Source organism: Coregonus lavaretus (genome assembly GCF_964263955.1).
Source record: "Coregonus lavaretus genome assembly, chromosome: 2".
Taxonomy (NCBI): domain Eukaryota; kingdom Metazoa; phylum Chordata; class Actinopteri; order Salmoniformes; family Salmonidae; genus Coregonus; species Coregonus lavaretus.
Window position 1 is genome coordinate 20,399,845 of NC_139989.1, and position 17,990 is coordinate 20,417,834.

At 45.5% G+C, this 17,990-nt stretch overlaps 1 protein-coding gene across 1 annotated transcript in view; it reads right to left on the reverse strand.

Annotated features, from left to right (window-relative positions):
- LOC311138579 (disks large-associated protein 1-like) overlaps positions 1-17,990 on the reverse strand; it is a gene marked incomplete at both ends in the record, with an annotated part of 123,847 nt that overhangs the window by 65,822 nt on the left and 40,035 nt on the right. The window contains one exon of the mRNA XM_084173328.1: positions 7,274-7,532. Within this exon, the coding sequence (XP_084029454.1) occupies positions 7,274-7,532 (259 nt within the window). The remainder of the gene's footprint in view (positions 1-7,273; positions 7,533-17,990) is intronic.

Below are 17,990 nucleotides of genomic sequence, written 5' to 3' on the forward strand. Positions count from 1 at the left end.
TCCTATTGAGCTCTGGTCAAAAGTAGTGAACTATATATAGAGAATAGGGTGCCATTTGGGACACATATAGTGTCTGCTGGGGTGACACTGCAGTACGTCTTTTTCAGAGAGACCCACTACCTCTGGTTGTCAGCATGAATCTACCTAACTAGTACTTACTGTGAGATGCATCCTCCCACACCCTATTTCCTTTATAGTGCACTACTTTTGACCAGGTCCCGTAGGTCTCTGGAGTAGTGAACTGTGTATAGCGAATATGGTGGCATTTGCGACACAACCAGTGATATCAACTAGGCTGCTGCCCTTCTAACTGGCATCTTTGGTGGGAACAGAACAGACTCCTTGCCTTGGAATAAATGTTACATTTCTTGTCAAATGTGCCTTCATTCATTAGTTATACACAACATACTGTAGCAACCCTTGCCTTGGTAGACTGGTTACCATCTCCCCCAAGTGGATTAACCCTATTGGAACAGTGGTTAGCAAGTTTGTCTACGGTCTGGAGTTCGAACCCCTCAAGGGGTGTTGGCTGTCACTACAATACTGTACATCATTGTTTCCATCTATTGTGTATGCTACTGCCTGAAGGACAAATTCTGACAGCAGCACTGTCACGTGCCAAGTTCTTTCTGAACACCCCTACAAATCATCTGGGCTAGACAATCTGGACCCTTTCTTTCTAAAACTAGCCGCCGAAATTGTCGCAACCCCTATTACTAGCCTGTTCAATCTCTCTTTCGTAACGTCTGAGATCCCCAGAGATTGGAAAGCTGTCGCGGTCATCCCCCTCTTCAAAGGGGGTGACACTCTAGATCCAAACTGTTACAGACCCATATCCATCCTGCCCTGCCTTTCAAAAGTTTTTGAAAGCCAAGTCAACAAACAGATCACCGACCATTTCGAATCCCACCGTACCATCTCCGCTATGCAATCCGGTTTGCCGAGCTGGTCATGGGTGCACTTCAGCCACGCTCAAGGTCCTAAACGATATTATAACCGCGATCGATAATAGACAGTACTGTGCAGCCGTTTTCATTGACCTGGCCAAGGCTTTCGACTCTGTCAACCACCGCATTCTTATTGGCAGACTAAATAGCCTTGGTTTCTCAAATGACTGCCTCGCCTGGTTCACCAACTACTTCTCAGATAGAGTTCAATGTGTCAAATCGGAGGGCCTGTTGTCTGGACCTATGGCAGTCTCTATGGGGGTGCCACAGGGTTAAATTCTTGGGCCGACTCTTTTCTCTGTGTATATCAATGACGTCGCTCTTGCTGCTGGTGACTCTCAGATCCACCTCTACGCAGACGACACCATTTTGTATACATCTGGCCCTTCATTGGACACTGTGGTAACAAACCTCCAAACGAGCTTCAATGCCATACAACACTCCTTCAGTATCCTCCAACTGCTCTTAAACACTAGTAAAACTAAATGCATGCTCTTCAACCGAACGCTGCTTGCAACCGCCCACCCGACTAGAATCACTACTCTCGACGGGTCTGACCTAGAGTATGTGGACAACTACAAATACAGTGGGGGAAAAAAGTATTTAGTCAGCCACCAATTGTGCAAGTTCTCCCACTTAAAAAGATGAGAGAAGCCTGTAATTTTCATCATAGGTACACGTCAACTATGACAGACAAAATTAGGAAAAAGAATCCAGAAAATCACATTGTAGGATTTTTAATGAATTTATTTACAAATTATGGTGGAAAATAAGTATTTGGTCAATAACAAAAGTTTCTCAATACTTTCTTATATACCCTTTGTTGGCAATGACACAGGTCAAACGTTTTCTGTAAGTCTTCACAAGGTTTTCACACACTGTTGCTGGTATTTTGGCCCATTCCTCCATGCAGATCTCCTCTAGAGCAGTGATGTTTTGGGGCTGTCGCTGGGCAACACAGACTTTCAACTCCCTCCAAAGATTTTCTATGGGGTTGAGATCTGGAGACTCCAGGACCTTGAAATGCTTCTTACGAAGCCACTCCTTCGTTGCCCGGGCGGTGTGTTTGGGATCATTGTCATGCTGAAAGACCCAGCCACGTTTCATCTTCAATGCCCTTGCTGATGGAAGGAGGTTTTCACTCAAAATCTCACGATACATGGCCCCATTCATTCTTTCCTTTACACGGATCAGTCGTCCTGGTCCCTTTGCAGAAAAACAGCCCCAAAGTATGATGTTTTCACTCCCATGCTTCACAGTAGGTATGGTGTTCTTTGGATGCAACTCAGCATTCTTTGTCCTCCAAACACGACGAGTTGAGTTTTTACCAAAAAGTTATATTTTGGTTTCATCTGACCATATGACATTCTCCCAATCCTCTTCTGGATGCACTCTAGCAAACTTCAGACGGGCCTGGACATCAGTCTTCCCAGCCTGGTGCAGGTCTACAATTTTGTTTCTGGTGTCCTTTGACAGCTCTTTGGTCTTGGCCATAGTGGAGTTTGGAGTGTGACTGTTTGAGGTTGTGGACAGGTGTCTTTTATACTGATAACAAGTTCAAACAGGTGCCATTAATACAGGTAACGAGTGGAGGACAGAGGAGCCTCTTAAAGAAGTTGTTACAGGTCTGTGAGAGACAGAAATCTTGCTTGTTTGTAGGTGACCAAATACTTATTTTCCACCATAATTTGCAAATAAATTCATTAAAAATCCTACAATGTGATTTTCTGGAGAAAAGAATCTCTCAATTTGTCTGTCATAGTTGACGTGTACCTATGATGAAAATTACAGGCCTCTCTCATCTTTTTAAGTGGGAGAACTTGCACAATTGGTGGCTGACTAAATACTTTTTTTCCCCACTGTATCTAGGTGTCTGGTTAGACTGTAAACTCTCCTTCCAGACTCACATTAAGAATCTCCAATCCAAAGTTAAATCTAGAATCGGTTTCCTATTTCGCAACAAAGCCTCCTTCACTCATGCTGCCAAACATGCCCTCGTAAAACTGACTATCCTACCGATCCTTGACTTCGGCGATGTCATTTACAAAATAGCCTCCAACACTCTACTCAGCAAATTGGATGTAGTCTATCACAGTGCCATCCGTTTTGTCTCCAAAGCCCCATATACTACCCACCACTGTGACCTTTACGCTCTTGTTGGCTGGTCCTCACTACATATTCGTCGCCAAACCCACTGGCTCCAGGCCATCTATAAATCACTGCTAGGCAAATCCCCGCCTTATCTTAGCTCATTGGTCACCATAGCAACACCCACCCGTAGTCTGCGCTCCAGCAGGTATATCTCACTGGTCATCCCCAAAGCCAACACCTCCTTTGGCCGCCATTCCTTCCAGTTCTCTGCTGCCAATGACTGGAACAAATTGCAAAAATCTCTGAAGCTGGAGACACTTATCTCCCTCACTAACTTTAAGCATCAGTTGTCAGAGCACCTTACCGATCACTGCACCTGTACACAGCCCATCTGAAATTAGCCCGCCCAACTACCTCATCCCTATATTGTTATTTATTTTGCTCATTTGTACCCCAGTATCTCTATTTGCACATCATCTCTTGCACATCTATCATTCCAGTGTTAATACTAATTGTAATTATTTTGCACTATAGCCTATTTATTGCCTTACCTCCATAACTTGCTACATTTGCACACACTGTATATATATGTATTTCTGTTGTATTTTTGACTTTGTTTTGTTTTTTGTAACTCTGTGTTGTTGTTTTTATCGCACTGCTTTGCTTTATCTTGGCCAGGTCGCAGTTGTAAATGAGAACTTGTTCTCAACTGGTTTACCTGGTTAAATAAAGGTGAAATAAAATAAAAAATAAAAATAAATTTAGCATTCATGTCATTCAGTGGGGAGATTAGTCTGCTATCTTATCTCTGAACCTGCAGGGGCTGCATGCAGGCTGCTTCACACCATGGCACCCCCTGCAACCTGTGTGTGTGTGGCCATGAGCTAGTGCATACGTGCGTGCATACGTGCCCTGCCCCCTTGCCTGCGTCTGTGAAGAGAGAGTGAGAAAGGAGGAAAAAGAAGCAGACAATGATTTAACGTGAGCAAGGACTTAGGAGGGGAGAGGTGAGGATGTGATGAATTACGAAGTGCCAGCACCATGACAGTAATCTGGGCCAATCCCCTACTGCGTCTGGCTTTTTAGTGCTTAATAATGTTATGACTGACACCACACCCTCTACCTCGCTCCTCGCTTTCTCTCATTCTCCCTCTCTCTATGGAGACGTGTTCAACTTAGATCGACCCAGAATTCCCTGCAATGAATTAAGGGGTCTACCAGACTTAGACACACAGCCAATCAAATCACAGTTTACCACCACAAACCAATCAAAGTACTGAGCACTGCTACAACCAAAGGCTCTCGTCGATAACAAACTATACCGCTTTTTAATGAAGAGCTCAAGGCTCACCATATATTTCCAGTTATCACATGATCACATGATCACATGACTCAATTTGGCTCGCCTAAATGTATGTGAATTAAATGGCCAACAGCTGTTGCTGCTGCCGCCAGTCATCCCTCAGCTCCCAGCTACCAACGACATGCTGTCTGTCTGTTTGTCTGGGGCAGGACGGTGTTGCCTTTACATCCTCAGCAAATTAATATTGATCGACTTCCAGGCAGCTCCTACGATAGGGGGCAGAGGAGTGTGTGTGTATCTGTCTGTGTGTGTGTGAGGGGTGTTGGGGGATGGTTGTGTGTCTGTGTGTGTGTGAGGGGTGTTGGGGGATGGTTGTGTGTCTGTGTGTGTGTGAGGGGTGTTGGGTGATGGTTGTGTGTCTGTGTGTGTGTGAGGGGTGTTGGGGGATGGTTGTGTGTCTGTGTGTGTGTGTGTGTGTGTGTGTGTGTGTGTGTGTGTGTGTGTGTGTGTGTGTGTGTGTGTGTGTGGAGCAGAGTTATTATAGTAAACTAAAACTGAAACTAAAATGAAAAATAATTACGAAAAAAATGAATTAACAAATATGTTTGAAAAACTGAAACTACACCGAAACTATTATCTTTGACTCCAAAACTAACTAAAATATAATGAAACCCTTAATGTATTATGTTCAGTTTTAGTTTTCAAGCTTTTTAATTTTTTTCTCAAGCTGTTGGGGAGGTTTTCAAGCTATTGTGGAGGTTTTCAAGCTGTTGGGAGGGTTTTCAAGCTGTTGGGAGGGTTTTCAAGCTGTTGGGGAGGTTTTCAAGCTTTTGGGAGAGTTTTCAAGCTGTTGGGGGGTTTTCAAGCTGTTGAATCTGGCGGGTAAAAGCAGCCAGGAGATGGCGATGTTTCAGATATGCCTAGCTTGTTCATCACTATCACTAGCTTTCAGTAGCTAACAGGGAAAAATCGTCTGGGTAGCTAACTTGATTCTTCATACGTACTACTAAAGATAAAAAGCATTGCATTTGTTGAACCAGTCTCAACGTTTTTCCTTTTAAATCCAAGTCACATTGAGATTGACTTAAAACCTAAGATAACCTATGACCTGACCCATCACCTTAGGTATTACTGCCCTCCAGTTGCAAGAAGTGACATCCCCAAAAACACACAAAACTATACAACACCAATGGCTCCTAGCCTCCCACGCATGCTTTCTGTCCCTAACACTAAAACTGAAACTAAATAATGTGTATGTCTGTGTGTGTGCACACACAAATGTGTGTGTGTGTGTGTGCACATAAGTGTGTGTGTGTGTTTGTGTCTGCATGACAAGCAAAATTACATCTCCACCTGTATTTGAAAATGTTTTATCTGTCTCCTGCTCCCAGACCAGACCAGCCCAGACGTCTGGCCTAGCCCACCAGCAGTAGAGTTTGTGCCAAAAGCACTTGATGTGATGAATGATGTCCATTATTCTCTGTTCCCCCTCGCCTCCTCTTCCTCTGTGACTAGAGCTCTGTGTTCCCGAATGGCACCTTGTTCCCTATATAGTGCACTACTCAAAAGTAATGCAGGGCACTATGTAGGGAATAGGGTGCCATTTGGGATGCAACCTACTAGAGTCTGGGAGGCGCTGCCCTCTATCACAAATCTCTCCTCACAGAGATCAATATTACCCAAACAAGAAACGCAAACATCAAATGCCTCCTCCGGCCTTCACCGCCTTATAATTGTGTGTTTATTTTATACAAACACGTGGCGAATCTCCAGATGACCTTACCTCATACACTTCCCACTGACTTCAATAGAAGGGAGAGTAAAATACATTGTTATCCTCCGCTGCCTTGGGAGGGAAACGGGAATCAACAGAGCAGAATTTTAAATGGCACTAAATGAATGTTTGCTCTGAATCCCGAGGATTGCCTTTAACTTTACTGAACAGGTTTTGCCATCCTTACAATTTGCGCTAAATAGTTTTAATTAGCTGACTGTAACCTCGTTGGCTGGGTGGAAGAAAGAACTGCCTTTTAATCGGGATAATTAAACAAAGAGAGAGAGAGAGAGAGAGAGGGGGACGGGGGAGAAGGAGATGGAAAGAGTGAGAGGGAAGAGAAGGGTGGGAGGGGGAGAGAGAGATTAATGCGCTCAAGCTCTGACTCAGCATGGCTACAATGCAAGTCAGAGAAGATGGTGAATTTTTATGGAAGTAAACTCGGAATGCCAACACCACTCAACATCAATACTACATGCAGCCCATTCACTAATGTTCTAGTTCAATGCTTTACTGGACGAGAGGCAGAGCGCTGAAATAAGGGCCGAATACAGACTTCGATCAGCAGGAACAATCTCTTAAAGGTAGGCCCAGTAGAGATACAGACAGTTCTGCACAGAGGGGATCTAATATTTATAACGAGATGTTCTGAGGCTCAGGGGTGTGTGTGTGTGTGTGTGTGTGTGTGTGCGTGTGAGCCCTTTGCAATCACAACTCCTCTGCCCACCACTGAGCTTTCTACAGTATTAAAGATGTACTGTATGGACTAAGCTGTCAGTGTATTTACAATTAATGTCCCTTTACATTAGCAGTACAGTAGTACTTACATAATACATTATATACATGTCTATGTATAATACATGAGCAATTGTATTAGTATCAAATTATATAATTTCTCTATTTTTTTGGCATATTTTTTGCTCATCTTTATCAAGGGATCCAATAATTCCAGACCCCACTGTATATTGTAAATATTACATATGCAAATATGGACACATACTGTACGTATGCATGGTTTCAATACTGTATGTGTTGTACCTAGAGTCGGAGTTGTACTGCTAGGTAGCTAAAGTTTTAGCCGTATCGCTTTGGCCCATAGTGTGTGTCCAGTGTGTGTGTGTGTGTGTGTGTGTGTGTGTGTGTGTGTGTGTGACTGACCTGTGCTGCTCTGGATCGTCCTAACGGTGGTGGTGGTCCGAGGGGGTGAGATAGCCCTCATGTTGCCCCCCACCATGCCCCTGTCCTCCTCGTCTTGGGAGCAGGAACCCTTCTCGATGGCACGGACGTAGCTATGGCTGCGCATACGGAAGCAGCCTGACATTGGGAGGTCCAGGGCATCCACCGCCTGGGACTCCATCTCACTGAAGACGGACTCACACACTGCCTCGATCTGCCCGTTTACCTCCACCTCGCTCACCTGCAGGGGGCAACACACACACACACACACACACACACACACACACACACACACACACACACACACGCGCGCGTGCACACACCACATACAGACCGGCCCAAGGGGGGGGGGGGGGGCAAACGGGAAACACAGGTTAGAGAGACCTACGCTAGCATGACGCCCCACACTTCACCAGAGTGGAGCCTTGTATACAAGGGTTTAAAGTATATTCAGGGATTTTGAAGAATCCAAAAGACACAAAGTAATGTACAAAACAATCCGAAAAAGTACTTAGTGCAGAGGGGAGGAAAGTTGTGGGGTAAAAGTTCACGGGCCATCCAAGTGCAGTGCTTTAGGGGTGTGTTGGCAAAACACATAGGAAGTGTGTGTGTTTCTCCATGTCTACAGGAGGGAAGATTCACAACTCGTCAAAATAAGTGTCGCAACATTGGAGAACTAAGCTAAGGGAAAGGGTGTGTAGTGGTTGTATTGTCTTCATAGTCCACTACAGGACTCCACAGAAACCAAAAGTCTCTAAGGTGTTATTCTGTTATTCTTCTAGCCTAATAGACTTGCATGGAAGGAGGAGAAAAAAAGGGTGTATGGGAGATGTTGGGTACTTGGGAGAATTGTGACTGGGGGTTTAGCAGGATATGAAGGAGAGGAGGGAGGAAGACTGTGCCTGGGTGCTTGAGACAAATATGTTGGATTGGGGGCATGTGATTGGAGAGAGAGGGCTGCAGAACATGTGTGGTCGATATACAATGTGATAGATAGGAAGAAAGCTTGTGTGGTGGTAAATATATAATTTCATAGATAGGAAAAGAGCTATTAGAGCTATGAGTCTTCTGGGCCTTCTGTCATTCAGTCTAAGGCTATGGTGTGACCACACATACACACTGTCTAAGACACACTCACAATCTCTCAGTGACGCATACGCATGCATGCTCAAGTGCATCTGCATTGTAAAAAAGCAAACTTAACCAATGGCTTAGTCAGCGTTATTATGCGAGTTGAATTTGAACAAGCTTGTTGAGTAAATTTACAAATTCATGCTTGCTCAAAACCATTAAAAACCACTACCATCATTATCATATTTCCCAGCATGCTCTATTGCAGGTTGATTTTCTTAATTATTTGTTTCAGTACCTGTGTTTTTGCATGTACTTTGGTTGGTTGATTTATCTTATGCTACACAAACAACATGCATTTTTCTAAATTAATCCAATCTGAGATACTGAGATGGCTGCTGCAGTTCATAGGGCGTCAGGTAGCCTAGCGGTTAACAGCATTGGGCCAGTAACCGAAAGGTTGCTGGTTTGAATCCCTAAGATGACTAGGTGAAGAAATAAATCTGTCAATGTGCTCTTGAGTGAGGCACTTAACCCCAATTGCTCCTGTTAGTCGCTCTGGATAAGTGTGTCTACTAAAATGTAAAAATATGTTTATGGGGTAGTCTCAAAATTCAATGTCTCCTACAAAGTTCTAATTGTTGGATATCCCCACTCTGGCTGGATTTCAATAGTAATTACACATCACTTTGCAAGCCAGCATAATGTGACTTGCAGGCTTGATGTGACCTGTAAACCAGGAGTTTTGTACCACTGCATTAGGGTGTAACTAAGCCAACAAAGAAAGGCCTTATAATATGTAATGTCATTAAGAGTTACATTATTAAAGATGACATATTCACTTAGACACTCACTTCGTGAAGGCTATATGATTGAAAGCTGTTGAATACAACAACCATGTGTCTGTCACTAACAAATACAGTCATGTGTGGTATCTACAATTCACTATAAAGGCAAGGTACACTGGGAAATAAGCAAATAAGGTAGAATACATTTTCAGGTTGAATTGTATGTTCACTCAACCTAAAGTTCAAAGTTGAGTGAACACACAATTCAACTTGAGAATGTTTGTTCAGCTATAAGCCAAAATGTTGAGCAAACTCACAATAATATTACAGCTGTTGCCTTACAATTTTACGTTGAATCAACTTTAATGCTATTTTGTTGAGCAAAGTCCCAATCCTATTGCAACATCTTTTTTTCCCCTTTTTTTTACAGTGCGCGCGCACACACACACACAGACAGACACAGACACAGGAGCCTGAGTGCTTTCCCATTCTCTTCCCGTATGCTGCAGTCTGGCTGGGCTTTTTGTAGAAGTCACTGTGGCTGACAGTTGGTTCCCATGCTGCCTGCCTCACACTAAAGGCCTGTGTGTGTGTGTGTGTGTGTGTGTGTGTGTGTGTGTGTGTGTAGACATGTTTTTGTGTGTGTGTGTGTGTGTGGACATGGTAAAAAAAATGTTGGGGACCAACTGGGGACATTTTGTCGGCCCCCACAAGGAAAAAGGCTATTTCTGGGGGTTTAGGGTTAAGGTTAGAATTAGTGTAAGGGTTAAAATTAGGATTAAGGGTTAAAGGTTAAGTTTAGCAGTTAGGGTTAGGTTTATGGTTAAGGTTAGGTTTTGGGGTTAAGGTTAGGGTGAGGGTTAGGGTAAGGGTTTGGGTTAGGTTAAGGTTAGGGAAATTAGGATTTTGAGTGTGTCCCCACAAGGTTAGTTAAACAATACTGTGTGTGTTAAAGATACACATTTCGGTCAATTTTGCTGCCGAATAACTGACCCTCATTAACCGGTCAACAAACAGTTAAATTTTTTCATAACAGTAAAATGATGTGACCAACAGAAAATACTATCAGAGATCTGTATATAATGATGAGTTGCTTATGTTTCTGCCCTAACAATGGGAGTCGTCCCAAGGCGGGAAGGCAGGCGACAAGCTTAGGCCCAAAATAAGCCCAGTGAAACCTCTCGCTTCGCCTCTTCCTCTCTGATACTATGCATGCATACAAGGACCGAACATTTTTCATTAAGAGCTTAATTGAGCTTAATTGAAACATGCAACACCTGTAATGAAGCAGCTAATGAAACGTCATTTTCAAACATTTGCCCAAATGCAATTAGCGGAAAACAGTTATAAACTGCGCACCTCATGCGAGCAGTTCCATATGTGACAGAGATGAAAATCTCTGTTAGAAACTTAGAAAGGGGGGGAATATAATAGCAACTACTATGATGGGTTGCTAATATGACTAGGATTGTGCCTTTGGCTTCTCAACAACGAAATAAAGTTAATATGAAAACCTATAGGACAGGAGAGAAATGCTGGTTAATGGCATGAGGAAGTCTATATAAAATAATTGCCTCCACGTTTCTATGGATGGATTTTCGCAAGGCTACTTTGAAGCAAGGTAAGACATGCCTCATTATTTGAAGTAAAGTAAAACGTTCAGGTTTCAAACAATTAACGGTAGCTAACTCCGTTCCGTACATATGTGGGCAACCGCGGCATTCAAACGAGGCTGCAATGAAAACTAATGGGACTGTAGCGACTGTGTTGGCATCAAAATCTAGGGTGTGAACTAAGTTTCGATTCAGCGTTGATTGACATGGTAATGGTCCAACAGTATTGGAGAAAAGTTGAAAAAACTGACCCCCCAGACGCTGTACATTAAAGTGGACATTCTGTGCCGTACAGCCTCTTTCCACCAGGTGTAGCTCTTCTCTCGCAGATTAAAAACAAGAAATTATCAATGGTGAGTGTAAAGTTAATTACTCGTGAGTGCATCAATAGTTAATTTAATCAATTGTAAATGTTTTGCATAATCACTGCGAGCCATCATGACTCTCAAAAACCGTGACACCCACAGTTTAATTGTGAAGATAAATTTAGCGCCGCCCTAGAGATCGTATTCAAATTCGACACAAACCTTCAAATAGGTATGTAATGAGACATTATATAAACTCTTTATAGTGTTTTATTTACATTTTAGAGGTGATAAGTTGGACAAATCGGGTGAAAAAAGCTGGTTCCCCACACGACATATCTCCCCCTTTCACTATGACGCAGTAGCTTTCGCTTCCCCACCCGCCATTTTAAAAAGACCCGGCGGAGCTCCATTGCTTTCTTCAATCATACAGTGACGAGCAGCATGAAGGTCTCATCATTGATTTTCCTGGAAAGGGGAGAAATTGTGCTTTACAATGGTATTCATATTACAGTTGACCTGGAAGTATTACATTTTTGGTGCGCTAAAATAAGGTCAAATGTATGGAACAGTGCAATGTACAAAAGTGTGTTAGCTACCGTTATACTGCCTCAAACTCACATTGCAAAGCTCCTTTCTAATCATGGCCACCAAAGTTTTTAACACACGATTACATTTAGAATTTGTTGTGCAATGACTGGGCTTACAAAAGCAGGTTTCACTCCAGTAGCCTACAGGCTTTTTGAGGATCTGCTCTCGCAATATCTGACAGGTGGTAGGCTATTCTGCTTCTCAAACTAGGGTCTGTTGCTGTGAGCGTGTGATAAATCAAATGCATGACGACTAACGAAAATACCCACATGCCAATTTCATTCCACAAAATTATGCAAATTAACCTATAGCCTGATAAGCATGACAGGTCAAATGAATTTTCGGCAGCTAACCAATTAACCGTTAACATCCCTAGTGTGTGTGTGTGTGTGTGCGTGTGCGCGTGTGCGTGTATGAGCTGGGCTGGATCTGGAGAGGCTGGAGCAGGGAGGGAGGCTAGGATGCCTGAGGGCTCTGTGCCTCTCCCTGTGGGCCCCTGGAGGCCCCTGGAGGGCCACATCGCTGGAGCTCCAGCCAGAGATGCCCCCATCCTCCTGTCACTCCAAATAAGTGAGGACAGGACCAGTACTCACTCTCCATCACACACACTGTAACATCTTATTTCTGGGATACATTGTTAGAATTAAGTGCTTTGTAACACCAAAACTAGTGGCAACTGAGCCACCAACTTGAAGGAGACGAAACCTTAACTTTGCTGGAGTATTGAAACACCTCATCCTGAAATGTTTTGAAACATTACATGGTGTGTTGTAACACCACTTAATCAAGTGTTGAGTAACAACTTGCCAGGGACTGGGATCCCTACTGGAAAAGGTTGAAAACATTGTTTTGGTGTTTCGAGTTCTGTTTAGTGCAGAATTAGATACCTTCTCTTTTGGTGTTGTTTCCTCTCTCTAAGCTTCTTAATACTATTATGGTGTTTCTGGAATATTTGAATGTTTAAAATTGATTTATGTATCTGATAATTTGCCAGTTTAACCCATTTTGGCAGGCATTGCTGAGCACAGTGCTCAATCCACCAACATTAACTAGAGGTTTTAGAACAAGCATTGCAGGATACTGTATTTGCCGCTACCATCAGAAATTGGAAATGTGGGAATGGGTCATCTCATCATTGAACGTCATTTTCCTGACGGTTTTGATATCTGTTCATCATGATCCATTACATCTCATGGTGCAACAAACTGCTTAATATTAATATAGAAGTATACTTGTCTTTCTTCAAACATGCACACAACATTGTGTAAAACATTATAATTACCCATAATCCTTTAAAAACAGAGCCACGTGGCAAGATAGGAAGTGCAAGGAGATTAAAACCAGACTCCCAATGAGTTCAATCACTCAATTTTAAATTTTTGGTTACCCTCATAAAATATACTTACATTTTGAGCAACATATTAAGTTGGATTTATTCTTACATTTTTTTATAAAGTGAAATTAACAAATCATTTAAATTACCTTGCATTCATTTTGATTAAGTACATGTTGTTGTTTTTTGTCCATTTCAATTCACCCCAGAATCTTTTAAAAAAAATACAGTGTTGCTGTGTGGTTGAGTGTGTAACATTTCAATGAAATTCCAATGAAATGTACCATCTTACTACCCAAGAGGTCAGGGGTTCAATTCCTGCTTCCACCTGTCCCACTTTCAGTCCTTCTCAGTTTCTAATCTGTCCAAATAAAGCATTGAAAAAACGAAGGTGGAATTCCACAAAGAATATTCTCCACAGGCCCTTATTATCAATCAATATTTAGGCTATAAATAATTTGCATTTCTTAATCATTGAATTGTTGTCACGGTTTCGGCCGAGGCTGCTTCTCCTCCTTGTTCGGGCAGGCTTCGGCGGTCGTCGTCTCCGGAGTACTAGCTGCCACCGTTCTATGTTTCGATGTTCGTTTGGTTTGGTCTGTTTGTACACCTGTTCTTTGTTAGTGTTGATTATGTGCCCTATAAGTTCTCTTAGGTTTTGTCATTTGTTGTGTGTAATTGTTTCGTGTCAGCTAGGCGTCAGTTTGTTCTCTCTCGTTCTGTTTTGTTTGGAGAGAGTGTCCGCACTGTGTGCGCAGTTTGGGTTACGCACTGTTTCCTGTGTGCGTAATTGTTTCGCTTGCCCTCCGGCTGGGATTTTGCCTTGAGTCTTTTTGTATTGTTTGATCCTCACTAAAGACTGTTGAAGAGCCTCTGTTGTCCTGCGCTTGATTTCTGCACCACATCTATGCTCAGCCTTGACAGAATTACACACCACCATGGAATCAGCAGGAGCAGCCTCATCTGTTGAGGCAATCGAGGAGCGCCTTCGCGGACAGGATCAAAAGATCAGCTGGATTGGGAACTCTCTCGAGGGGGTGGTGGAGACCCTCCGTAGATGGGAGACCGGTGGGGCTCCCACGCATCCACCCATCGCACCATCGCCAACAGCCAGTCCGCCTGTTCAACTTCCGGAACCCAGTGGGATTCGGCTCTCGCTCCCGAGGGCGTATGATGGTACCGCTGCCGGGTGTCAGGGTTTCCTTCTACAAGTCGAACTTTACCTAGCCACAGTACACCCGGTGCCCTCGGGATACGAGAGCGTTTCCGCCCTCATCTCCTGTCTCACCGGCAAGGCGTTGGAATGGGCCAACGCCGAATGGAGGAGGATAGACGCCGCTACTATCACATATGCGGAATTCTCGGGAGCGTCTGTTCTACCTCCGGCAGGGGATGAGGAGTACCCAAGATTTTGCACTGGAGTTCCGGACTCTAGCGGTTGATGCAGGGTGGAATGAGCGGGCCCTCATTGACCACTTTCGCTGCAGCCTCAGGGAGGACGTCCGTAGAGAGTTGGCATGCAGGGACACCACTCTCACCTTTGACCAACTGGTGGACATGGCAATTCGCCTAGACACCCTGCTGGCCACCCGTGGACGCCCTGGGGGGGGGTCGCCCATTCCACCCTCCAGCACCTCCGAGTCGAGTCCCATGGAGCTCGGGGGGGCTGGCGCTAGACAACGGAGGAGAGGGAGTTCGAGGGGGGCCGTCCCCTGCACCAACTGTGGCCGTGGAGGACACACCGCGGCCAGGTGCTGGGGAGGGTCTCCTGAGGGACGAGACGGCAGGCCACGCGCTGGAGAGTCCTTCCTGGTGAGTAGGCGCCCCACTTACCCAGAGCTCTCTGTCGTGCACATAACCATACCTGTTTGTTTTTTACAGGTTGCACCTCGTTCCCAGCAAAAGGCGCTAGTAGATTCAGGCGCGGCTGGGAATTTTGTAGATCGTAAGTTTTGTAAAGAGTTAGGGATTCCTCTCCTTCCTGTTAAAGATCCCTTCCCTGTACATGCCCTAGATAGCCGTCCGTTGGGATCGGGGTTGATTAGGGAGGTCACAGCGCCACTTAGGATGGAGACGCAGGGGGGTCATGAGGAGACGATTCAGCTATATCTGATTGACTCTCCTGCGTATCCGGTGGTGCTGGGGCTTCCCTGGTTGATTACTCATGATCCCACTATTTCGTGGCGAGAGAGGGCTCTTAAGGGGTGGTCTGCCCAGTGTGGGGGGCGATGTCTGGGTGTTTCCGTGGGGGCGACCTCGGTGGAGAGTCCAAACCAAGTGCCCGCATTGCACATTCCCCCCGAGTATGAGGATCTGGCAGTCGATTTCCACCTCATAGACAGGGAGATTGTGCGATAGATCTCCAGGCAGGAGCTGCGCTCCCGCGGAGCCATGTGTATCCGTTGTCGCAAGAGGAGAAGAGAGCTATGGAGACATACATAGCTGAGTCTCTGAGACAGGGATACATACGGCCCTCCACTTCCCCCGCGTCCTCGAGCTTCTTTTTTGTGAAGAAGAAAGATGGAGGTTTGCGCCCGTGTATTGATTACCGTGGTCTCAATCAGATTACTGTAAAATACAGTTATCCACTCCCTCTGATTGCGACTATGACGGAGTCATTACACGGGGCAAGGTTCTTCACAAAATTGGACCTCAGGAGCGCCTACAACTTGGTGCGCATTAGGGAGGGCGATGAATGGAAGACAGCATTTAGTACCACCTCGGGTCATTACGAGTATCTCGTCATGCCATACGGTTTAATGAATGCTCCGTCAGTCTTCCAATCCTTTGTAGATGAGATTTGCCGGGACATGCAGGGACAGGGGGTGGTCGTGTATATAGACGATATTCTGGTGTACAGTTCTACCCGAGCCGAGCATGTAGCCCTGGTGCGCCGAGTATTGAGGAGACTGTTGGAGCACGACCTGTATGTCAAGGCAGAGAAATGTCTGTTTTTCCAGGAGTCGGTCTCCTTTTTGGGTTATCAGTTGTCTGCGTCAGGGGTGAAGATGGAGGTTGACCGTGTGTCAGCCGTGCGTAATTGGCAAACCCCAACCACAGTTAAAGAGGTGCAGTAGTTCTTGGGCTTTGCGAATTACTACCGGAGGTTTATCCGGGGTTTTGGACAGGTGGCAGCTCCCATCACGTCCCTTCTGAAGGGGGGTCCGGTGCGCTTGCGGTGGTCAGTTGAAGCGGACAGGGCTTTTGGGAGACTGAAGGACCTGTTTACTTCGGCGCCGGTGCTGGTGCACCCGGATCCCGCTTTACCATTCCAAGTGGAGGTGGACGCGTCAGAAGCCGGTATCGGAGCCGTTATCTCGCAACGGTCCAGCACGCCACCTAAACTCCGCCCCTGTGCCTTTTACTCGAAAAAGCTCAGTCCGGCGGAGCGAAATTATGACGTAGGGGACAGGGAGCTGTTAGCCGTGGTACAGGCCCTAAAGGTGTGGAGGCATTGGCTTGAGGGGGCTCAACACCCTTTTCTCATTTTGGGGTGAGGGTTTATGTCTCCTCCTGCTCGGTGTGTGCCCAGTGTAAGGCGCCCAGACACTTGCCCAGGGGAAAGTTACAACCCCTGCCCGTTCCACAACGACCCTGGTCTCACCTCTCGGTGGATTTTGTTACAGACCTTCCCCCCTCACAGGGGAATACCACCATCCTGGTCGTTGTGGATCGGTTCTCGAAGGCCTGTCGTCTCCTTCCCATGCCGGGTCTCCCTACTGCCCTACAGACCGCTGAGGCACTATTCACCCACGTCTTCCGGCATTACGGGGTACCCGAGGATATAGTGTCTGATCGAGGCCCCCAATTTACCTCCAGAGTCTGGAGAGCTTTCATGGAGCGCTTGGGGGTTTCGGTTAGCCTTACCTCGGGGTACCACCCGGAGAGCAATGGGCAGGTCGAACGTGTGAACCAGGATGTGGGTAGGTTTCTGAGGTCATATTGCCAGGGCCGGCCGGAGGAGTGGGCGAGGTATGTTCCCTGGGCCGAGATGGCACAGAACTCTCTCCACCACTCCTCCACCAAACTAACTCCGTTCCAGTGTGTTTTAGGATACCAGCCGGCTCTGGCACCTTGCCATCAGAGCCAGATCGAGGCCCCTGCGGTGGATGAGTGGGTGCGGCGCTCGGAGGAGATGTGGAACGCTGCTCACGTCCATCTGCAGCGGGCCATCCGTCAACAGAAGACGAGCGCCGATCTCCACCGCAGTGAGGGACCGGTGTTCGCACCGGGAGATTGGGTCTGGCTCTCGACCAGAAACCTGCCCCTCCGCCTGCCCTGCCGGAAGCTGGGTCGGCGGTTTGTGGGGCCTTTTAAAGTCCTGAGGAGGTTGAACGAGGTGTGTTACAGGTTACAATTGCCTATTGATTACAAGACAATTGTATGAGAGAGTCTGCAAATAAAAATGTTTTTGTGTGTGATTTGATGGAGCGTTTGACATGCACTGAAACCCCACAAAGTGTTTTCACAACGCTCTCTTAAATCACAAATATTCAGATTGAAGAACCACTTTGGGTGTTTCAGAATACTTGTTTGCTTAGCTCTGTAACACAAGGATATATGAGCAAATGCATAAGGCCTACTTTATCAAGCGTGCCACCGGTGTACACAGCTGTAATTGCTTTTAAACAACGTCTGTGAAGCATTACTGTGGCGAGAGACATACATCATGCTCGTTTTCCAAGGTGTGCTATGAGAATTAACCATCTGTTGTACTGTTGTATTGTATGCTAGCAGGAAACAATGTATGTTGTATTACACGATACAGAGCAATAGGAATTAGCTGATCTGCTAAGGACCAGTGGTGGCTAGAATTAAGTGAATGGAACGGTATCAAACACATCAAACACATGGCTTCCTTCCATATGTTTGGTACCATTCTGTTTATTCCATCCAGCCATTACAATGAGCCATTCTCCCATTACCAGCCTCCAGTACTCCGGACAATCCTGCAGTCCATGTGCAGTCCTGGCTGTTGAAAATGAAAGCAGTCCTGTT